We start from the raw sequence: 25,907 nt of genomic DNA, 5'->3' as shown, positions 1-25,907 counted from the left end.
GAGCGGTGTAGAGACCGAGGAGGAGAGTACATTGAAGGAGATAACATGAAATTGTAAATAATTGTAAATAAATGTTTTTTCCAGCATCAGTCCGGTTTTTTTCTAGCCGCACCTCGTATCACTTGGCTAGCACCAGGTAAATCACACTGACATAAAATCCTATCACACAGGAAGTGGTCCAGCTTCTTAGGCAGCGTATTTATCAAACAAACAGGTCCACACCTCTTCGTTAATCCAGTGAATTTAATGTGATACAAGATCCTATCACAAAGGAAGTGCTCCTGTATCTTAAGCAGTTTATTTATCAGACAAATAGAGCCATAGGTCTTGGCTAAATCCAGTGAATTCACTATGACACAAGTTCCTATGACCAAGAAGGTGCTCCTGTATCTGAGGCAGTGTATGTATCAGACCAATAGTCCGATAGAAAATTCACTGTGACACAAGATCCTATGACACTAGAAGTGCTCCTACATCTGATGCAGTGTATGTATCAGACCAATAGCCCAATGGCTCTTGGCCAAGGCCAGTGAATTCGCTCTGACCCAAGATCCCATCACACAGGAAGTGTTACTGCATCTGAGGTAGTGTATGTATCAGACCAATAATAGCATAGCTCTTGGCTACAGCCAGTAAATACACAGTGACACAAAATCCTATCACACAGGAAGTGGTACTGCTTCCTAGGCAGCGTATTTATCAAACAAGCAGCTCCATACCACTTTGTTAAGCCAGTGAATTCGCGGTGACAATACCCTATCACAGACGGGTGATCCTCCTTTTTAGGCTGTGTATGTATCAGACAAATAGGTCCATAACTATTGCCCTAAGCCAGCGAATTCACTATGACACAAGATCCTATGACACTGGAAGTGATCCTACATCAAAGGCAAAAAAATGGTTCAAATGGCTCTGAGCACTATGGGACTCAACTGCTGAGGTCATTAGTCCCCTAGAACTTAGAACTAGTTAAACTTAACTAACCTAAGGACATCACAAACATCCATGCCCGAGGCAGGATTCCAACCTGCGACCGTAGCGGTCTTGCGGTTCCAGACTGCAGCGCCTTTAACCGCACGGCCACTTCGGCCGGCCATCAAGGGCAGTGTATGTATCAGACCAATAGGCCTATAGCTCTTGGCTTGTGCCAGTGAATTCACTATGACACAAGATACTGTGACACAGGAAGTGCTCTTACATCTCATGCAGGCTATGTATCAGCCCAATAGTTCTATTGCTCTTGGCTACGACCAGTGAATTCACTCTGACACAAGATCGTTTTACGCAGGAAGTGTTACTGCATCTGAGGTAGTGTATGTATAAGACCAATAGTAGCATAGCTCTTGGTTAAACCAGTGAATTCACTTTGACACAAGATCATATTACACAGGAAGTGTTCCTGCATCTGTGGCACTGTAAATATCACAACAATAGGCACATATCTCTTGGCTAGAGCCAGGTAAATCACAGTGCCATAAAATCCTATCACACAGGAAGTGGTCTGGCTTCTTAGGCAGTGTATTTATCAAACAAACAGGTCCATACCTCTGGGTTAAGCCAGTGAATTTAATGTGATACAAGATCCAATCACAAAGGAAGTGCTCCTGTATCTTAAGCAGTTTATTTATCAGACAAATAGGTCCATAGCTCTTGGCTAAATCCGGTGAATTCACTATGACACCAGTTCCTATGACAAAGAAAGTGCTCCTGTATCTGAGGCACTGTATGTATCAGACCAATAATAGCATAGCTCTTGATGAAAGCCAGTGCATTCACTGTGACACAAGATTCTATGACACTGGAAGTGTTCCTGCATCTCAGGCAGTGTATGTATCAGACCAATAGGCCTATAGCTCTTGGCTAAAGCCAGTGAATTCACTTTGACACAAGATCCCATCACACAGGAAGTGCCCATGCATCTTAAGCAGTGTATTTATCAGACAAATAGGTCCATAGCTCTTAGTCAAAGCCAGTGAATTTAATCTGATACAAGATCCTGTCACTAATAAAGTGCTCCTGCATCTTAAGCAGTTTTTTTATCAGACAAAAACAGGGCCATAGCTCGTGGCTAAATCCAGTGAATTCACTATGACACAAGATCCTACGACAAAGAAAGTGCTCCTGTATCTGAGGCAGTGTATGTGTCAGACCAATACGCCTATACCTCTTGGCTAAAGCCAGTAAATTCTCGGTGACACAAGATCCTATGACACAAGAAGTGCTACTGCACTTTAGGCAGTGTATTTATCTGATCTATAAGCCCATAACTCTTGGCTACAGCCAGTATATTCACAGTGACACATAATCCTATCACACAGGAAGTGATACTCCTTCTTAGGCAGCGTATTTATCAAACAAGTAGGTCCATACCACTTGGTTAAGCCTCTGAATTTGCTGTGACGCAAGACCCTATCACACACGAGGTGATCCTCCTCTTTAGGCAGTGTATGTATCAAACCAATAGGCTACAGCTAGTGAATTCACTGTGACATGTGATCCTATCACACAGGAAGAGCTCCTGGTTCTTAGGCAGCGTATTCATCAGACAAATAGGCCCATAGGCCTTCCCTAAAGTCAGTGAATCCACTACGACACAAGATCCTATGACACAGGAAATTCTACTTCATCTGAGGCAGTGCATGTATCAGACCAATAGTCCGATAGTGAATTCACTGTGACACAAGATCCTATGACACTGGAAGTGCTCCTACAACTGATGCAGTGTATGTATCAGACCAATAGTCCTATAACTCTTGGCTAAGGCCAGTCAGTTCCCCGTGACACAAGATACAATGACAAAGGAAGTGGTCCTGCACCTTAGGCAGTGTATGTATCAGATCAATAGGCCCATTATTCTTGACTACAGCCAGTAAATTCACAGTGACACAAAATCCTACCACACAGGAAGTGGTACTGCTTCTTAGGCAGATTAATTATCAAATTGGCCCTTAGCTCTTGCCTAAAGCCAGTGAATTCACTATGGCACAAGATCCTATGATACTGGAAGTGCTCCTGGTTCTGAGGCAGTGTATGTATAAAAACAATATGCCCATATCTATTGACTAGAGCCAGTGAATTCAGAGTGACACCAAATCCTATCACACAGGAAGTGGTACTGCTTCTTAGGCAGCATATTTATCCAACAAGAAGGTCCATACCACTCGGTTAAGCCAGTGAATTTGCTGTGACACAAGATCCTATGAGAAAGGAAGTGCTCCTGCATCTGAGGCAGTGTATGTATCAGATCAATAACCCCTTTATTCTTGACTGGACCCAGTAAATTCACAGTGACACAAAATCCTATCACATCGGAAGTGGTACTGCTTCTTAGGCAGCGTATTTATCAAACAAGCAGCTCCATACCACTTGGTTAAGCCAGTGAATTCGCTATGACACAAGATCCTATCGCACATGACGTGATTCTCCTTTTTAGGCATTGTATGTATCAGACATACAGGGCCATAGCTCTTGCCTAAAGGCAGTGAAATCATTATCACACATGATCCTATGACACAGGAAATGCTCCTGCATCTGAGACAGTGTATGGATCAGACAAATAGCCCATAGCTCTTGCTTAAAGCCAGTGAATTCACTGTGACACAAGATCGTATCATACAGGAAGAGCTCCTGCTTCTTAGGCATAGTATTTATCAGACAAATAGTCCCATAGCTCTTGCCTAAAGCCAGTGAATTCGCTATGACACAAGATCCTTTGACACAGGAAATTCTCCTGCATCTGAGGCAGTGTATGTATCAGACCAATAGGCCTATAGTTCTTGGCTAAAGCCAATGAATTCACTGTGATACAAGATTCTATGAGAAAGGAAGTGCTTCTGCATCTGATGCAGTGTATTTATCTGACCAATAGGCCCGTAGCTCTTGGCTAGAGCCAGTAAATTCACAGTGACACGAAATCCTATCACTCAGGAAGTGGTTCTGCTTCTTACGCAGCGTATTTATCAAACAAGAAGGTCGATACTGCTTGGTTAAGCCAGTGAATTCGCTGAGACACAAGACCCTATTACACATGAGGTGGTCCTCCTATTTAGGCAGTGTATGTATCAGAAAAATAGGCCAATAGTTCTTTCCTAAAGCCATTGAGTTCACTGTGACACAATATCCTATGACACTGGAAGTGCTCCTGCATCTTAGGCAGTGTATTTACCAGACAAATAGGCCCATAGCTCATGGCTAAAGCCAGTGAATTAACTTTGACACAAGATCCTGTCACACATAAAGTGTCCTGCATCTTAGGCAGTGTGTGTATCAGACAAGTAGCCCCATAGCTCTTGACTAAAGCCAGTGAAGTGACTGATACCCATGATCCTATGACACAGGAAGTGCTCCTGCAGATTAAGCAGTGTATTTATCAGACACATAGGCCCATAGCTCTTGGCTAAAGCCAGTGAATTCACTTTGATACAAGATCCTATCACACAAGAATTTTTCCTGCATCTTAGGCAGTGTACGTATCAGAGAAATAGCCCCTTAGCTCTTGCCTAAAGCCAGTGAATTCATTGATACACATGATCCTTGGACACAGGAAGTGCTCCTGCACCTTAGGCAGTGTATTTATCTGACAAATAGTCCCATAGCTCTTGGCTAAAGCCATTGAATTCACTTTGACACAAGATCCTATGACACAGGAAGTGGTCCTGCATCTTAAGCAGGGTATTTGTCGGACAAATAGGTCCATAGCTCTTGGCTAAGGCCAGTGAATTCTCTGTGATACATGAGCCTATCACACAGGAAGTTCTCCTGCATCTTAAGCAGTGTACTTATCAGACTAATAGGTCCATAGTTCGTAGGTTGCATTAGATTCTTATCTCCACTTTTGTTAATAATTACAGCAATAATTGTTTTCGATTGTCGCGGAGTCTGCCCTCTGGAAGAATATCGTTTAGCAGTGATGTTAAGAAAGGGGCTATGTAGTACACCATCACGTCTAAGGGAAGGAGATTGGGTTAACTTCCCGTCGACATCGAGATCATTATAAACGGGACACAAGCTCCGATTGGCTCAAGAATGGGGAAGGAAGTCGGCTGTGTCCTTTTAAAGGAACCAACCGAGCATTTGGATGGATAGATTTAGGGAAATCAAGGAAACCTTATCTGTGTTGCTGGACACCGGTTTGATCCGCCGTTTTCGCGAAAGCGAATCCAGTATGCTGACCACTGCATCAGCTCACTTGGATATCACCTCTAAGACTTCTGGATGGATCTCATGAGGAACTGAGGCCTTTCCCTTCTTTAGTACTTTATGTAACACGTCCTACATTCTCTTGGAAGCAGATGTATTGTTTTCATATTCTGTGCACAGAGTATGCCTGAGTTTTTTGCTTGTGATTCAGCGTCCCTCTCAGGCCTGGTAAGACAGAACAAAAGGAGTCTTTGCTGTCTCAGTAATTTATACAGTTGCTTCCGAACGTTCAGTTCACTGTAGGTCTGTGACTAGTTTTCCCAGTTACACTGCTTGAGCCTCCGCCAGGCGCGCCTATTGTTGTCACACGAGCAGGCGCGCGTTTTGAAATTTACAACATGGTCATTTGTAAATTTATCTCAAACAATCTATTATATTTATTGCAGAAAGCAGCTCACATCACTATCTTCAACCTTTATAATACATGCTTTTTCTCCTTTAGCTCTTTAGATAACAATTTAGCCTGTTTTACTGCCTTATGTTCACTTTCACAGACAATTTATTTGTGAATTAATTCCAGCGATGTTCAGAAAAATGAAAAAGTAGCCAACGGCCATCTCCTTGTAATTCCTGAAACGGAGTATCGGGCACACAGTTTATTTGCAACGTAGTCAATTATGATTTGAGGTTTGTGTCTTTCTCATTCACTGTCATCATGTCATGCATAGTAGACAAAAGTATGAATGCGCGGATTTTTACAAGGAACATATGAAACTAAGGTTAAGTTACAAACCTACAATGAAATCCAAACATTGCACTTCCAATTTCTGTTGTTTTGGTTGGGAGAAGTTCTGGAAGAAGTTCAAGTCTGTTCTTCGTGATTGTACCAGTGCAAATGATAGTGTGCTTTAGAAAATATTCAGAAAGGAGGTAGCTTGTGTATCAATTTTCAGTCGTAAGGTTCCTGTTAGAATTTTCTATAGGCACTACATACCTTTTCACTTTGTCCTCAGGAGCATTAGATACCCTATATTGCCCTTCGGTTGCATGCCGCAATAAACCTCCAGATTACGGCAATAAAATATTTTTGTATCAGTCAGTGCAAACATTTCGGTGCCATATTCAGCTGGTTTGCTGGGTATGCACAGTATCCATCCGTAGAGGTGAAGCATTTCATCTGTTGTGGTGAATTCACCAGTCTGTAAGAATATTAATTGTTAGCAACAAAAGGGACCAATACTGTACGAATTGCAACCAAGTCATACGTTTTTCTCCTGCCATTCCATGTTTCCATATCAAAAAACAGCATACAGCTTAGGAAGAACAGAAACCTATTGTAACTCATAGCAGTCCTAAGCAGTTGCATTCCTGTTCCTTCTGCCACCCAGAGTTCCAGTACATTAGCGTGACGTCATTTTCTTGTTCTTCTTTTTCTTCTTCTTCAAAAAAATCCCCAAGACAGCCATTATTTCGTCATTTTATTACCTCTTTTGCACGAGAATTGATATGATTGTCTGTTTATATATAGGTATTTATATAGTTTACGATTTCATCAATAAAGTCAAGATCAATTATTTTCAGAAAAACACTAACTTCATCAGTTATACCCATCACATTTCTCTTCAGATCTGGTAGAGAGCCGCTGTGCATCACAGAAAGGTTCACTATTGGAACTTAACAGAGAGCACTTTCCAAGACAACGTGTTACTTCCTTTCACATACATCTCGCGTAATGACCACGACGACAAAATTCGAGAAATTTGAGCTAATACAGAGGCTTACCGACAATCATTCTTCCCACACGGCATTCGCGAATAGAAAGAGGAGGGGGGGATCAGTAAGCCGTGCCGGAAGCATCCTCCGCCACACACGCCACATGATGTAGATGCAGACATAAAACAGACGCCTTTGATCTGATGCAGTTTACAGGATTGATGTTTCTAGGTATCTTGTAATTGTAATGTTGATTTGATGATGTAACAGAGTCATCTTGAATGTGAAACTCTCGTCTTGACTGACTGTTGGTTACTACTTAACTATTTCCGTGAGCAGAAACTAAGTCGTCGTAATCACCATGCGTCATAGAGTGACTCTTAGAGCCTAATTGATTATTCGCATTCGTCAGACGTAAGCCGTCACCGTCGCTATTCCTTCTTCAGACTTCAGTTCGTCAATTCTAGGGACCAGTTTAATTTCTAGGACAGTCCAACAATACAACCTTCTTTTACTCTTTTCGCCAACGTCATAGTACATACAGGGTGTTTCCGTAAGAGCGTGCAAAAATTTAACAGTACATAGAAGATGCTCCATGGCTCAATTTTATACAGGGAACCTGGGTTCGGAGAAGCCAGCTTAAGGAGATAATAGGAATAAAATCACATTACTGTGTGCCTTTGTATGTATATTAGTTAATTTCTAATACCATCATTGACACAATGAACGTACCATTTTTCTATACCTTACAAAATGTGCTGAAACTGAGGGCCATCGACATCAATGCAAGCATGACATCGTTGAACAAGATTCTGAAGCACCCAGACAAATATCTCTAGTGTGTTTCGAATGACATCACAGGGAGCTACAATTCTGGCAACTAATTCCATCTCTGTATCCAATGGGGTATCATACACAAATGGCCTTAGATATCCCAATAGCGAATACAGGTCATGTGGCCTCGCGGGCCATGGAATAGGATTCCTTCCAATCCAGCGACCAGGAAATACATTGGCACAGAAGTGAGGCAGTCCAGTGTCACGTTGTATCCGCTTCCTCTCACGGACAGAGAAGGGTACTGTTTTGGTTGGCAGGAGAGCCAACACCGTGTTACTAGAGGAAGCCGAAAGGCACGCGTTTTAGCTCACGCAGGTTGGCGTGAGGTCTGGAACAGGAAAGGGAAATTAGAATTTAGAAAAAACGGACGTAGCTGTTGGAATACTTAACTTTAATCCATGAATGGTGAACGTCGCTCTTGACTGTACATGATTCAGTATCAATAGTAACTGGTAATGGCGCCTTGATAGGTGGTAGCAAATGACGTAGCTGAAGGCTATGCTAACTATCGTCTCGGCAAATGAGAGCGTACGTAGTCAGCGAACCATCGCTAGCAAAGTCGGCTGTACAACTGGGGCGAGTGCTAGGGAGTCTCTCTAGACCTGCCGTGTGGCGGCGCTCGGTCTGCAATCACTGATAGTGGCGACACGCGGGTCCGACGTATACTAACGGACCGCGGCCGATTTAAAGGCTACCACCTAGCAAGTGTGGTGTCTGGCAGTGACACCACAGGTACGCTCCCCAACAATTCAGGCAGAACTCTTTGTACGAACCTCAAGTAGAGGCAGTCTTTCAGACGGCCAGGTAGAAGATATGGCCCATTGACATAGTTGTCTACAATTCCATCCCAGATATTCACAGCAAAACATACTTGATGATATGCCCCCCCCCCCTACAGCGTGAGGCTTTTCCTCATCCCATACGTGGATATTCCTACTGTTCTAAATACCATCACGATCAAATGAGGCCTCGTCAATAAACAGCACGATTTAAAGGAAATTGGTGAATCAGTCCATTGCTGGTCTGACACAACAAGACCCTTAGTGCAAAATCAGCCGCAAGCACTGCATGGACTCGTCGTGGGTGATATGGGTGTGATTGTTGTTCGCTGACTACTCGCTACACGCTAGTACGTGGAGTGCCCATCTCACGTGCAATTCGACAAGTACTCGTAGTCGGGTACGCTGCAACACTTTCCAGTACCTCCTCCTCAAAATTGGGTGAGCGAGTGGTCCTCATGTTGCCCGGTCTCTCGTTTCTTCTTTCCATTGAACCAGCTTCCCTCATTCTTCGATCGAGAGAAATAGACACTCGTCGTGACACATGGTGCGTGTTAGGAAGTGGTTCCCCCCTGCACAGCCTTTCAGCAGCGAGAGCATTGCAACGTACTTCCCCATACACAAGGTGCATATCAGTGAGTTCTGCAGAACTATACCAGCACTGCTTCATTGTATTGCACTATATGCCTCTGGATAGCACTATCGTTGATTCATAGCATTTTCTGTCATGGGACAATGTAAATACGGTACAACAGAGCCACCTTATGAACAAGTACAGTACACAAAACCTGCAGCATGACTTCCTAGTATTCAGGCTCGTCTTCCTTGTTTCCTTGCAGGAAGTCAAGAATACACATCTAAATAAACAACACAATATGTGCAAACTTGTACGCATGTTGTAAATAAATTGGAAAACAGTAGAGCTAGACAAAGCGGTAAACAAGTTTACTTCCATATCCCCCTAAGCTGGCTTCTTCGCCTCTAGTCTCCCTACCTCAAACTGCTCAGTGGAGCATTGTCCTTGTTCTGTTACATTTTTGCAACGCTCTTGTGGGAACACCCACTAGGTCAATTTTTCATAATGTTATCTATGTAGTCTACGCAGCTGTGATAACAGAAGTTCGTAACTTCAGTGGTCTGGCGGTCACGGCTTGGACAGCCAAGAAGACGCTGGTAGTGATGATAGACTGGAAATGTCCATTTGTCTGCGCCACTCCGGTACACTGTCCAAACAGGTCTTGGAAGGCCCAACGGTATCGACCGACCGCCGTCCCATTCTCAGCCAATAGGTATCACTGGATATGGATGCAGAGGATCACATGGTCAGCACATCACTCTCCCGGCTAATTTGTGACTTGAGACGCAGCTTCTAAATTAAGTAGTTCCTCCAGTAGCCTCTCAGGGGCTGAGTGCAGACGGCCAACATTGCTCAGCACACACAGACAGTCACCCATCCAAGTGCTTTGCTTCGGTGATCTGATGGGAAATGGTGCTATCACTATGGCAAGGTCGTTAACTGCCCCATTCCTCTGCATTCCTGAGTCTCGTAGATGTTATCTATCTTTTTGACTTAATGCACTTTTTAAACTCATTAGTGGAACTTCCAGTCATTCATTCTTTGCCAGTCTCATATTGCCTGTTCAGTGTATATACCTCTAAGCTATATGTGCAACAACTTTTTCTAGTAACATCTGGTAGGTCGCGCATGGCACGCCAGGTTTCTCACATTAGTTCTGTGGTATCCTGCCCACGCGTGTAATATGGGTTGCTGAGGATGCTGCTTTCCCAGATAGCTAAACAACAATTCAAGCAAATCACATTAATGGTTTTTATTACAATAAAGTATATTTACAATACTTAACTTGGCGTCTTTACAAAGATTGGTCGCAAGAAAATGGTGACATGCAAATAATCAATGTATACAATTTCCATGTAAGTAAATGATACTGTCCACAAGCCACAGCTCGTCCTCCACTGCGGCTCTTCCTGTGCGGCCGAGGCTAGGCGTCGCGTCGCTTTTGTTCTCTTTGTGTAGAGGCCGCTCCTGTCGTGGTAACGTCCTAGTCAGCCTGCTATTGGCTGATGGCATCCCACAGCCCTCTCTGCTCTTTCGTCCTTGACCTTTGTCCTGGCACTTGTCGATACACCAGAACCATTTCATCCGTTACAAGCATGATATTCAAATAGCTTTTGGCTCCTTCTTTGGGCCGTCGGCTTCCTTGTACCCCTCAGCGCCATAGTGTAGGGTGTTAAAACAGGTACGGCCAAACTTTCAGGAAACATTCCTCACACACAAATAAAGAAAAGATGTTATGTGGACATGTGTCCGGAAACGCTTAACTTCCATGTTAGAGCTCATTTTAGTTTCGTCAGTATGTACTGTACTTCCTCGATTCACTGCCAGTTGGCCCAATTGAAAGAAGGTAATGTTGACTTCGGTACTTGTGTTGACATGCGACTCATTGCTCTACAGTACTAGCATCAAGCACATCAGTACGTAGCATCAACAGGTTAGTGTTCATCACGAACGTGGTTTTGCAGTCAGTCAATGTTTACAAATGCAGAGTTGGCAGATGCCCATTTGATGTATGGATTAGCACGGGGCAATAGCCGTGGCGCGGTACGTTTGTATCGAGACAATTTCCAGAACGAAGGTGTCCCGACAGGAAGACGTTCGAAGCAATTGACCGGCGTCTTAGGGAGCACGGAACATCCAGCCTATGACTCGCGACTGGGGAAGACCTAGAACGACTAGGACACCTGCAATGGACGAGGCAATTGTTCGTGCAGTTGACGATAACCCTAATGTCAGCGTCAGAGAAGTTGCTGCTGTACAAGTTAACGTTGACCACGTCACTGTATGGAGAGTGCTACGGGAGAACCAGTTGTTTCCGTACCACGTACAGCGTGTGCAGGCACTATCAGCAGCTGATTGGCCTCCACGGGTACACTTCTGCGAATGGTTCATCCGACAATGTGTCAATCCTCATTCCAGTGCAAATGTTCTCTTTACAGATGAGGCTCATTCCAACGTCATCAAATTGTAAATTTTCACAATCAACACGTGTGGGCTGGCGAGAATCCGCACGCAATTGTGCGATCACGTCATCAACACAGATTTTCTGTGAATGTTTGGGCAGGCATTGTTGATGATGTCTCGATTCGGCCCCATGTTCTCCCACCTACGTTCAATGGAGCATCTTATCATGATTTCATACGGGATACTCTACCTGTGCTGCTAGAACATGTGCCTTTACAAGTATGACACAACATGTGGTTCGTGCACGATGGAGCTCCTGCACATTTCAGTCGAAGTGTTCGTACGCTTCTCAACAACAGATTCGGTGACCGATGGATTGGTAGAGGCGGACCAATTCCGTGGCCTCCACGCTCTCCTGACCTCAACCCTCTCTTCATTTATGGGGGCATTTGATAGCTCTTATCTACGCAACCCCGGTACCAAATGTAGAGACTCTTTGTGCTCATATTGTGGACGGTTGTGATACAATACGCCATTCTCCTGGGCTGCATCAGCGCATCTGGGATTCCATGCGAAGGAGGGTGGATGCATGTATCCTCGCTAACGGAGGACATTTTGAACATTTCCTGTAACAAAGTGTTTGAAGTAACGTTGGTACATTCTGTTGCTGTGTGTTTCCATTCCATGATTAATGTGATTTGAAGAGAAGTAATAAAATGAGCTCTAACATGGAAAGTAAGCATTTCCGGACACGTGTCAGCATAACATATTTTCTTTCTTTGTGTTTGAGGAATGTTTCCTGAAAGTTCGGCTGTACTTTTTTGTAACACCATATATATATATATATATATATATATATATATATATATATATATATATATATATATATATATATATATTCTGTTGTCGCCAATACTTTTTGTATCACTACAGGCTAATTATTATCCATTTTATATATCTTCAACTTTCCTGCATTTCTAACAACTTTGTCTTTGTTATGTAAAATTATTTCTATGAAGAGCATAAGAGGAACAGTGAAGACTTTGACACGATGAGAATGAAGTCTTTTGTGACAGTGCTGTTGTATGAAACACTCTCGCACTTCTCCCTCATGAAGATGTTGAAGGCAGTCATCAAAAGCTCGAAATTTTACCCTGAATAAACATGCCAAAAAAACCGAGAATGTTTCATACTATAAGCTGATTAGATGTCTGCGAGATTAGTTATATCAATAGCTCACTTCGTTAGTAGTAGTGTGTGTGTTCACTTAATTTTGTGTTTACAGAAGCTAAGTTCTACTGCCTTTAATGAGCCTCTGCCTTCACCAGCTGTGTCTCTCTGTGCAGTGTACAAGCCTTTGCAGACAGCATTCACACACTTGGGGTTCGCTGCCAACCCCTGTATGACCACAGCGAGCCTTCTGATGTGGCTAAAGAAACCGCGGCTGCCCTCAGTGCTCCGCTACCTGATGGTACAGCAGAATCTTGCAGGTGGTGAGTGCCGCCAGAACAGGTCCACATTTCCTACGTTCATACATATGAACCTATTATCCAAGTGTGATGATAATATGAACCGAACCCACTTTATCATACTTTTTGACAAAACACAGGCACAGTAGCCAGGTTTAGGTAATCTTTTTATAAATATTGAATTTCTAGTAAGCATACGTAAAAGTTATTCTTTACTTTTATCCCTGAGTTCACATTGTGAATTCCAGTCATTTCGGATCGGAAATGATTCACTTCATGCAGATATAAATACTGTGCCATGGCCAGAATGTAAGAGCAGTTGAACATTAACGTTCAGATAATCACACATTGTTCATTTCTCGTAGAATAAGTAGTAATTATAGCTGCAGAAGGTTTGGCACAGCACTCAGATTCATTGTGTGGTAAACTGCCGCCATATGGAAACGACTGAAGCCAGTGATTTGAAATTTCTATTACTCATGAAGCGCTATCAGTTCCTGCGCAACCTCATTATCATTCATATGTAACAATTCATACAGCCTACTTTCAGTTTTTTGTGGAGGTGTAAAATCTTCAGAGCTACTGTCAAAATTCTGAATGTCTATAACATGTACATATACATTTTCTCTGCCTACTTTACTGGTCTTCATGAGACTTTGCAGTCATATAGTACTTACATTTATTCAGTGAGTGTGCTGGTAAGTGAATTTGACTCATATCTGATTATTAATCAAAGTTTCAATTTACATAATATTTGTAATGGCTGTTGAATTGTTCACTGGAATAGCTTCAATCTATCACAAATTCTGTGACTGTCCCTATTGTGGATTTCCTTCCAATGCAACTCAAAAGCTGCCCTCACCCTGTATAACAAAAGCCCTGTCCCTAACACGTGTGCCAGAGGTGGGATCTGATGACCATTGTATCACGTTACGATCATTTATAGATGATTGGCATACTCATTTACTTGTGGTTGTTATTGTTAGGAACTGAAATGCCCAGTATTTTCCCTGTCGTTCCGACATAACTATTGCCCGTTGTAAGTACAAGGGTGGTTTCAAAAGTTCTCGGAATGACCTTGAGAGATCAACGCTAGCGCTACGAGTTGTTCACTCGACATTCATTGGACTGTTGCCTGTAAACAGGTGCCACGTCAGTGCTCTTGGAAGAGAGCTGCGGCGATGACGTGGCTCTGTTGTTGTTTCCACGTAGTGATATGCGTAGACGGAAAAAATCGAGATTCGAGCAGTGATTGAGTACTTCGTAAAGAAAGGTATGAAAGCAAAGGACATTCATGCCGATCTCCAGAATACACTGGAGGACTCTGCTCCTTCATATTAAACTGTTGCCAAATGGACAAATGAGTTTAAATTTGGTCAGGAAAGCTTAGATGATGAAACGCGCAGTGGTCGGCCGACATGTGTCAGTACTCGAGAAATCATTACAACAGTGTACAAAATTGTCATGGATGATCGCCGACTGAAAGTGCGTGAAATTGCTCACTCTTGCCAGATGTCATCTGAAAGGGTATATAACATTTTAACTGAGAAATTAGAAATGAAAAAAATATCTGCAAGATGGGTGCCACCACTCTTGACGCTGAATCAAAAACACATCAGAATGGACATGTCAGAACAATGTTTGGCCCCTTTCAGGAGAAACAAACAAGATTTTTTGCACTGGTTAGTGACCACAGATGAAACTTGGGTGCACTACTATACCCCAGAGAGAAAACAATAGTGAAAGCAGTGGAAACATGCTGATTCTCTACTACCAAAGAAAGCAAAGACAATTCCTTCGGCAGGGAAGGTCATGGCGTCAGTGTTCTGGGATGTGAGGGGGATGGTGTTTGTAGATTACCTCCCCACTGGGCAAACAATTACTGGCGAATACTATGACAACCTCCTGGAAAAAATGCGCTACCTGATGATGCCAAAGTCTCTTCCAAGAGCTAAGTTCTGACACAAAACTTGCAGATTTTCCACATTTACAGCAGGACTCGGGGCTGTGAACCAAGTGTTATGATAAAAACTCTAATGTGACTTGATTGCATTCTTTGCATTCTTATATAAACATCAAGCTGTATTATCCATGGACAGGTATACCTTCTATTTGATTTGACCCTCTAGTGGATAGATATAATTATGGTTCGCTACATTTATCTTTGTGTTCACATTGTCAACCACATTCACTTCCGAATGTACACAATCAATCAGCCATCTCGCCAACAATAAATACTAATAAAGTGTAAAGCAAATCAGGCACATCATTGGGCTTGTTGTTGTAGTTGACTGCCACCACAGTCAAGACTATATCCGATGACTCACAAAGAAGCGCCATCAGCTTTGTAAGTCTCAACATGGCTCTTGCAACAATTGCTATAATAATCACTAAAGTCCATATGTAACATATAATACAGCACATTGCTTAATATATCATCGATGTGGAAAAATCCAAAGAGATACAGCCCAAATTCTGTATCACAACGAAATGTATACATACATTATTCCTCCTTCGTTTATTGATCTACATCACACTCATTCTCTTTGCAGTCAGCCTATTTTTTATGTTCACTTGATCTGTCATGACGCTAGTTAAAACAGTTGAATCATATTTAATTAGCGGCCAGTGTTTCTAGTCATGTGATAACTCCAATGGCAGTCAAAGTTTTCGCCAGAATAGCTTCATTGTATAAAAAACTCTGTGACTCTAGATTTCCTTCATACTCATTTGAGAAGGAGTTGTAACTCGGTTTGTCATTTCTAGATCCAAGTCCTATTGAAGGCTACAGCCATTCTAAAGTCAGTGTGGTTGTATTTGTTTTGTATTCAGACTCTAATGTGCTTTCATATCACTCTAATTATTCTGCAGTGACTACTGACCATTGTACATATCTTTATGTCTTGCTGCATTTTGAACAACTTGTTGAATGGTACACGAAGTTGCTCCATTATCTCACTTGCGAGAAACCGTGAATATGCTGGTTAGCAAACTGCAAAGTCATTTATATTAACTGTCCATTTTTGCCCTCATACTGTGTGTTCTTTTAACTCTGCGTGGACAGTCCTTTTGTTGCACTGTCTGTAATGAGCTGCTCTTGACCTCCATGTAAGTACGCATTCCTAAGCAGTGTACAAGCCACTGCAGACAGCACTGCCACACACACACACACACACACACACACACACACACACACACACACACACCATCAGCCCCACGATGACCTCAGCCAGACTCCTGTCGCAGCTACAGCAACCTATGGAGCCCACTGCACATCCCCAGCTGATGGTGCCCCAATCTCTCGCAAGCAGCGTGTTCTGACACACTATGTGCACACTTAGCACAATTATAATAAGACCTGTGGTGACATGAACCACTTGTTGATCAAAACGTTGAATGTCACTTTCTATCCTTTCTTAAAACTTGAGTTGCAGTAGCCATGAATTGGTATTCCTTCTATATATATGAGTATTTTGCCCTTATAGAAGATGCAGATAAACCATGATTTTCTACATTTATCATTGTGAATTACATTCAGTTGGGAATGCAAATGAATCTCTCAGTGCAATTCTATGCTTGGCTCATGTAACAAACGAGAACCCAAATAAACACATTTATCCAAAAGTAAATAATGTAAAAATCATTAACATTCATAAAATCACAAAATATAGAACACTTTACAGAATAATGTGAGGGCTCAGAAATCCGTAGACTGTACATACACACACACACACACACACACACACACATATATATATATATATATATATATATATATATATATATATATATATATATATATACGTCTCTGCACACTTTTCTAATCCCACCGCACTCATTCAACATTGCAGTTTGACGATATTTTAATATTCTGTGAGACTAGTAGTTAAAAAAGATAAATTTTATTTGATTATTGGCCAATATTTAGTGTTTTGTGATAATTCCACACTCAGTTAAATTTTTTACTGAAATTGCTCCATTCTATCAAAAATTCTATGCCCATTCCTTTCACTCGGTTCAACATCTGTTGTCACCAAGTTTGTCATCAGTGATCCCTAAAACCAAGTCCTTTTGAAATCTATTGCCTTCTTATTTTCTGTGTAGTTGTATATATATTGTGTACTAGTTCACAACCTGGAAATAACGACGAATGTATTTATTCCAGCCTTCTGTTGGTCCATCCCCCCCCCCCATCTCCCTCTTTCCATCTTCTCCTTCAGAACTCTCTGACTATATTCTCCTTCCCCTCCTCCCCCTGTTTGCATTAATCTCTTCCTTACCCCTCTGTATACTTCTCTCCTCGCCTTCTTTCACAAGGTTATCTCCCCCCACCACAACAGCAGACCGCTGGTTCCTACCCCTACAGTATTTCTTTACAGACAGTAACTAATATCTACGCCAACTTAGGTTCAAATCGATCCAGAGCTTTAGGAGTAACTTTTTACCTGCTGATTTTCCGGAGTACATGTATGTTGCATACATTTCACATATATCACATATATTTGGACACATATACCAGCTGTGTCTGTAGCGAATTTTGTACTGCAGTTTCGTTTTCACACAGTCAATCTTTAAGACCTCCTGACATATCTGTCATACAATGACACAACTTTGCAAGTACATATAGTGGTATATAGGAACACTGTCAGCAAAATTTCTCATAAATGCGGTAATCGTAAAGAAGAAACCAATTAAAATGTCATGCATGATGATCATGTTTACTAAATTAACAACGAAGGTGTAACAAGCGATAGACGTTTTTCTGTGGCCAAACAGATTCTTAAAATTTTCAAATTATGTATATAGTTAGCTGCAAGTCAGTAAGTGCTCTCACTCTCAAATAGTGAATTAATAAGGTGTGGGAATTTGCATGTAATGGGCAATACTTGTTTTTCACCCCCATCCCTGTCTTGTCTTATGCACATGGCTTTTATCTCCACAGCCATCGTTTCAGGGCAGTAAGTGATATATTTACCAAGTTTGGTAGAAATTGGTCTTGTGGTTTAGAAGGACACATGTATGTTTCATATATAGAGTGTATCATAATTAATGGTGTAAATGCATACAGTTGAAAGTATACAATACTAGAAAAAAAAGGCTCACTAAACATAGGGTGGAAAATGCATACCTTAAGAGCTATGAGCAATTTTTCATCTTTGTTACTGTGAAACAACTCTCTTCTATTGCTAGTTCTATGCATCCCATATTTTTCGATGTGGTACTATTCACCAAAATAAGAAAAAATGCCCAGGAAACATGTGCTCTAAAACGCACACCTTAAAAGTTATGAGCACATGATGATTAGAAGAGTTGTGTTTCAAAGTAGCAAAGATATATATATATATATATATATATATATATATATATATATATATATATATATATATATGGATTCATACTGTTATGTCCAATACTTTTTGTATCACTCCTGGCTAATTATTATCCATTTTATATACCTATAACTTTCCTCCATTTTGAACAACTTACTGTTTATTGAGTAAACTCATTACTATGGAGCACATAAGAGAAACAGTGAAGAAGCTGATACGATAAGAACGAAGTCCTTTGTGACAGCCCTGTTGTATGAAAATTCTTGGACTTCTTCCTCCTGACGAAGACGCTGAAGGTAATCGGCAAAAGCTCGCGTTTTTACCCTCAATTAACGTGCCAAGAAGTCCGAGAATGTTTCATACTGTAAGCTGATAAGCAGACTGCTAGATTATTTGTATCAATAGCTCACTTCGTTCTTAGTAATGTTTGTGTTCACTTAATTCTGTGTTTACAGACCCTAAGTTTTACTGTCTCTAATGATCCTCTGTGTAACTGTGGATTCACCAGCAGTGTCTCTCTGTGCAGTGCACAAGCCGCTGCAGACAGCATTCACACACCTGGGACGCACTGCCAACCCCTGTACGAGGACAGCGAGCCTCCTGATGCAGCTAAAGTAACCACAGCTTCCCAAGGCACTCCCCTACCTGATGGCGCAGCAGCCTCTAGCAAGCGGTGAGTGGCATTTCATCATATTTTTCGATGAAATTCAGGCTACAGTATCGTGGTTTAGGTAATTCTTTTATAAATCTTGAATTTCTAGTAGGCATACGTAAAAATTATTGTTTGCTTTTATCTCTGAGTTCACAGTGTGAATCCCATTTATTTACGATCGGAAATGATTCACATCATGCAGATATAAATACTGTGCCATGGCCAGAATGTTAGTTCAGTTGAACATGTATGTTCACATATTCACAAATTGTTCATTTCTCATAGAAAAAGTAGTAAATATAGCTGCAGAAGGTTTGCCACAGCACTGAGATTCTTTGTGTGATAAACTGCCACCATATGGAAAAGACTGACCGGAATTAATTGAAATTCCTGTTACTGATGACGAAGAGCTATCAGCTTCTGCCCAACCTGACAACAAGGAAAACACCAAACATAAAAATTGCAGTTCCATATTAAACAAAATACCATAATATCATTAACATTCATATGCAACAATTCTTACAGCCTACTTTTAGTTTTTTGTGGAGGTGTTAAATCTCCAGAGCTATAGTCAAAATTCTGTATTTATATAACACGTACATATACATTGCCTCTGCTTACTTTACTGATCTCCATGACACTCATTCAACTTTGCAGTCATTTGATACTTCCACCTGTTCAGTGACCGTGCTGGTAAGTGAATTTTAATCATAATAATTATTATTCAAAGTTTCAATTTACATAGTATTTTCAATGACTGTTGAATTGCTCACTGGAATAGCTTCAATCTATCAAAAATCCTGTGGCTCTCCCTGCTCTGGATTTCCATCCAATGCAGTTCAAAGGCTGTTCTTACTCTGTATAACAAAAGCCCTGTCCCTAACATGTGAGCAAGAAGTGCACTCTGATGATCATTGTGTCAAGTTATGTTCCTTTAAATGATATTGCCATACTAATTTACTTGTGATTGTTATTGTTATGTACTGAAACCTTAATGCCCAGTATTTCTCCTGTGATTCAAATATAGCCATTGGCCATTGGAGGTACCTTCAATCTGTGCTTAGTTTAAAACAACTTATTGATTGGTATGGTATGTTACTGTCTTTGGGGATGTAAAAGAAGTATTGGAGAAGCTTTTTATTTCACTTCTAGGTATTTCATATTCACTTCCCATTTTGTCACAAGCAGCATGTATTCTATTCACTCCATGTGCTTAGCTCCTTAGTGCTACTATAATGAATCCTCTTGCTCTCAGTGTGTGACACACTCCAAGCAGTGTCTCTTTACACAGAGTGCAAGCCGCTGCAGACAGCACTCACACACCTGCCACTCACTGTCAGCCCTGCAACAACCACAGCCAGTCACCTGTCGCAGATAGAACAACTACAGATGCCCACTGCATTGCCCTACCTGATGGTGCCAAAGACTCTTCCAAGAGGTGAGTTCTGACACAAAAATTTTCCACATTTAAAGCAGGACTCATGGCTGTGAACCAAGTGTTATGATCAAATCTCTAATGTGACTTTATTGCATTCTTATATAAACTTCAAGCTGTACTATCCATTGACAGATACACCTTCTAAATGGTTTGATCCTCTAGTGGGCAGAGATAATCATGGTACTCTACACGTATCTTTGGGTTCCCGGTGTGAACTACGTTCACTTCAGCATGCACATGAATCACTCAGCCATTTCTCAAGCAATAAATAATAATATGTAAAGCAAATCTGGAAAATCTTTAGGCCTCTTCTAGTGTTTAACAGCCATTGTACAGTGATTTGAATTTCCCACGACTCACAAAGAAGAGCCATCAGCCCTCTCTCAAACTCAGCATGGTTCTTGCAACAAAGAACAGGCAAAGAACTTGTATTAAATTGCAACTGCAGTAATAATCATTAAAATTCATATGTAACATGTAATACAGCACACTTTTTAATATGTCATGGATGTGGATAAATCCAAAAACGTACAGGCCAAATTCTGTATCACTACGAAATATATATACACATTATCCATCCTTACTTTATTTATCTTCTTCGCACTCATTCTCTTCGCAGTCAGATGATTTTTTTATGTTCACTTGATCTGCCAAGATGCTAGTTAAAACAGCTGAATCATATTTAACCATTGACCTGTGTTTTGAGCCATGCAATAATTCCAATGGTAGTTACATTTTTCATCATAATAGCTACATTGTATCAAAAATTCTGTGGCCATTCACACTCTAGATTTCCTTCCCACTCAGTTCAGAAGATGTTGCCACTCGGTTTGACATCTGTGATTTTTAGGTCCAAGTCCTCTTGAAGGCTACAGCCATTCTAAATTCTGTATGGTTGTATTTGTTACGTATTCAGACTGCAATGTCCTCTCATATCACTCCAATTACTCTGAAATGACTACTGACTGTTGTATGTACCTTTATGTTTTGCTGCATTTTGAACAACTTGTTGTCTGGTACACAAAGATGTTCCATTGTGCCACTCAAGAAATCCTGCGGATATGCCAGTTAGCACAATGCTGGGTCATTCATATTAACTGCCCATTTTGCCCCTCATACTGTGTGTTCTATTAACCCAACATCAACAGTCCTTTTGTTGCACTGTCTGTAATGAGCTGCTTTTGGCATCTATGTGAGTCTGCATTCCTAAGCAGTGCGTCCCTGTGCAGTGTACAAGCCACTGTAGACAACATTCTCACACCTGGAATTCACACAGCTGGGACCCACAGTGACCACTGCCAGATGCCTGTCGAAGCTACAAAAACCACAGCTGACTCACTTCAGTCCACTGTCTGATGGTGTCACAGTTCCTTTCAAGAAGTTATTGATGTCACTACATCTGAACGTTTTCCACATTCATAGTATGACATACTTGGGTGCTAAGCAAGTGTTATGATCAAACAGTCTAATGTTATTATGTTGTATTTTTTCATCAGATACAGGTTATAATTGTTTTATATATTTTGTCATTCTGGTAGGTATAGGTAAAAATAGTTCTCTATATTTACCACTGAGATCACGATCTAAATTACATTCAGTTCACAAAAATAATTCACATTGTGCACTTCCATGTTTTGTATTTTGGCCAAATTTTAACTCTTTCTGACATTGTTGTTCAAATGTTCATACAATGCTCATTTCTGATACAAGAAAAAGTAATAATAGATTCAGCAAATATGGCTTATCATTTGGCTTCTTCTTGTGGCAGATACCCATCGACACAGTGCAGACTTAACCTGGTAATTTGTAACTCGTATATGTCTGCCTGGCTGAAGTAGTGTTAAACAAAGTAGTAACTACTATAAAAATCATTAACACTCATATACAACATATAATATAGCACAATTTATAATATACTGTGGAGGTGCCAAATTCTACAGTTCTGCAACCTAAATTCCATATCACTACTGTATATACATATATATATATATATATATATATATATATATATATATATATATATATATGTCTGTATATATATATATATATATATATGTGTGTGTGTGTGTGTGTGTGTGTGTGTGTGTGTGTGTGTGTGTGTGTGTGTGTCTGTGTGTGTGTGAGTGTGTGTTGTCTCAAACTCATTCAAATATAGATGGTATTTAACATATTGTTGAGTGGAATAGTTTCATTCTGTCAAAGCTTCTCTGGGCCTTCGTACTCTGGATTTCCTTGCAGTGCATTTCTAAAACTTCTGTCACTCTTTTTTAGCAACTGTGATACCAGGGGCCCAGACCCCAGTACATGAGCTACAAATGCTCATTGTATCTCATTATGTTGATTTAGAGGTTATTGCCATTCTGATTTATGTGTAGCTGTTGTATTCAAACTGTAGTGTTGGCTCTGTGCATTTCGCCACCCCAAGGAATGTGTCTCTGTGCAGTGTTCGAGCCAACACAGACAGCACTCTCACTGTCGCCACTCACTGCCGGCCCCACAACCACCACCGCTGGAGATGTTTCGAAGCTACAACAGGGGCTGCCCGCTGCACTCCCTTACCTGAAGCTGCCACAGTCTCTCGCAAGCGGTGAGCTCTTCCACAACATATGCACATATTACAAATATCTTATGGTGCCATTAACCAAGGCCACGCGGGATTAGCCGAGCGGTCTAAGGCGCTGCAGTCATGTACTGTGTGGCTGGTCCCGGCAGAGGTACGAGTCCACCCTCGGGCATGGGTGTGTGTGTGTGTTTGTCCTTTGGATAATATAGGTTAAGTAGTGTGTAAGCTTAGGGAAAGATGACCTTAGCAGTTAAACCCCATAAGATTTCACACACATTTGGACATTAACCAAGTGCTACGATCTAATAATCGTATGTCACTGCACTGTATTTTCTGATTAAAAAACTCAGGATATAGTTCCAAGGAGAAAGCATTTCTTATATTTATTTTGATGTTCGAGTTGATATAGTTAAAATAGGCCCACTACATTTATCTCTGGATGTGGGTGGTATTCAGGCTGGTGTACAAATTAATCACTCAGTGCAGATATATACATAATGCATCATGGCTAGAATATAAACTTATAACACATTTAGGCAATCATACATTGCATATATCAATTACTGTAAATGCTAATAACAGCTTTGTAACAGTATTGGGCTTCTTCTTGTGATTGGCAGACGTCACCTCAATAAAGATTTCATCCATTGATTGCAATTTCCCATGGCTCACTCAGTCCCTACATCGCTTATGCTATAACTCAGTCACAAATGCCTTGTAGTTTTGTCTGAAGTTGTAACTATTGTAAAAAAAAATTAACTTCCATAAGCAGCATATAGTGTAGCACACTTCTCCATATCTTTTAGATGTGGAAAACGCGCAAAAGTACATTTAGAATTCTGTATTATTACAAATTATATATACATACGTTATCCCTGCTTACTTTACATGCCTTCATCACACTCATTGAACAATCCAGTCATATGATATTGTTATGTCTAGTTACTTAGTGGGAATGCTTGTTAAAGATTTTCTGTTACATTTAATAATTATAAAAACCGTCATAATTAATTATTTGATCGTTAGGTTAGATGATACCTTAATGTTTTCCTACTCAGTGACAATGCTAGTAAATCAATTTCAATTATATTTAATCATATGCTAAAATTTCAATGGTAGTTAAATTTTTTGCTGGAACAGCTTGATTCTATAAAAATTTGTGTGCCCATCCCCACTCTGGATCTCCTTCCCACTCAGTTCTAAAGTTGCTATCAATTTGTTTATTGTCTGCCATTCACACAGCCCAGTTCTTCCAGAAGGCTAATTCCCTTCTAAATTCTACGTATGTGTATTTATTATGTACTCAATGACGTCCAGTACTTCTCATATCACTTAAAATAACTCTTGGCTAATTTATGTAGTTTTATTTCATGGTTAATTTTTAACAACTTTATTGTTTGGTAAGTTTAGGTATTCTTACAGTGGCGAAGCTAATTAGCTCTCTGCTACACCATTTTTCTTTCATCTGCCTGCTTTGTAATTATTAATGTATGTTCATTTAAATTTGCATTTACAGTCTAAGTTCTACTGTCTGAAATGAGCTGCTCTTGGCCTCCATGCGAGTACGTATTCCCAACCAGTATTTCTCTGCACAGCATGCAAACTGCTCAGACAGCGTCCACCCACCCAGCACTCACTATCAAACCCATAACAACAATGGCTGAGCCCCTCTCGCAGCTACAACAAACTTCACTGCCCACTGCACTCACCTGCCTGATGCTGTCATAACATATCGACATTTTCTTTATTCCTAGCATGGCTTATGGAGACATTAACCAACTGTTATGATCAAAATATCGAATGTCATTTTATTCTACTTTTTTATATAAAAAACAGCCAAGTATAAGTATTCGTTTTATATGTCATGGTGTTCTAGTAGTCAGACGTAAAAATAATTCACTACATTTATATCGAAGGTAACAGTGTGAATTACATACAGTTCAGGATGCAAATGATTCCTTCAGTGCATTTCATGAACTGTATCATGGCTAGTACATGAACTGATGGCAATAGAGTTGTACAATATCGATACATTGTTCACTCCTGATGTAATAAATAATAATAATATCTGCAGTAAATACAGCACCCCATTGCGCTGCTTCTTGTGGTAAGTAGTCATCATCTTTGTGAGCACCATACTGAATCTTATGACTGAGATTCCTATGATTCATGAAGAAAACCCTTCAGATCTTGTCTAATCTCTGTGTGGCTCATGTAACACCAAGCAAATCGTTGGTGAAAGTTTCAGGTTACACGATTATTTCAGTGTCAGTTAATTTTTTTCTTTAACAGCTTCACTCTATCAAAAATTTTATGCTCATTCCTACTGTGTAATTAATTACCACTCAGTTCAAGAGCTGCCATCACTGTGTTTGACATTTATAATTCCTAGGACAAAGTAATTTTGCAGACAATTGTTGTTCTAACTTCTCCATGCTTGTATTTGTTATGTATTCAAAGTGTCATGACCAGTATTTCCCATCAACCGAACTTTATTTTAGATTACTGTACATAACTCCAATTTGTGTTTCGCTGTGAACAACTAAAAGTTTGGTATGCTAAAATACCGCAATGGGAATACAGGAGAAACAGTGGAGGAACTTTTGTAGATCACTACAATTTATTCTTAATATTTTTACGTTCACCTAATCATTGAAAGTGCTGGTCGGTCACTTTAATCATTTCTAATTATCGGAAAAACTTTCATTTACATCACTGAAAAGCTATACACTATCACAGTTCAGAACTTAGTGCCATTCCTTTTTAGCATATTTGGTTCCTACAGGTTGAGCCCTAAAATATGAAATAGAAATCCCATCTGATGACGACAGAATCACATATTCATATAAAGTCGATTGCCATTCTTGTTTATGTGCTTTTGTTGGTGTCAGTATTCAAACTGTAATGTCCAATACTTCTTGTTTCACTCCATCATAACTGTTGGCCATTGTACGTAACTTTCATTTCTGCTTCATTTAGAACAGCTTAATGCTTTGTATGCTAATTT

General features: G+C 40.5%; 1 protein-coding gene across 1 annotated transcript in view; it reads left to right on the top strand.

The window, feature by feature from the left end:
• The first annotated feature begins 12,884 nt into the window (after nt 1–12,884).
• LOC124553370 (poly [ADP-ribose] polymerase tankyrase-1-like) overlaps nt 12,885–25,907 on the top strand; it is a 28,547-nt gene continuing 15,524 nt past the window's right edge. The window contains exons 1-4 of the mRNA XM_047127242.1: nt 12,885–12,941; nt 18,774–18,920; nt 20,191–20,337; nt 22,781–22,924. Of these exons, the coding sequence (XP_046983198.1) occupies nt 18,896–18,920; nt 20,191–20,337; nt 22,781–22,924 (316 nt within the window). The 5' untranslated portion in view covers nt 12,885–12,941; nt 18,774–18,895. The remainder of the gene's footprint in view (nt 12,942–18,773; nt 18,921–20,190; nt 20,338–22,780; nt 22,925–25,907) is intronic.

The sequence above is a fragment of the Schistocerca americana genome, chromosome 11, assembly GCF_021461395.2.
Source record: "Schistocerca americana isolate TAMUIC-IGC-003095 chromosome 11, iqSchAmer2.1, whole genome shotgun sequence".
NCBI lineage: Eukaryota > Metazoa > Arthropoda > Insecta > Orthoptera > Acrididae > Schistocerca > Schistocerca americana.
This window is presented reverse-complemented; position numbering and strand designations above follow the sequence as displayed.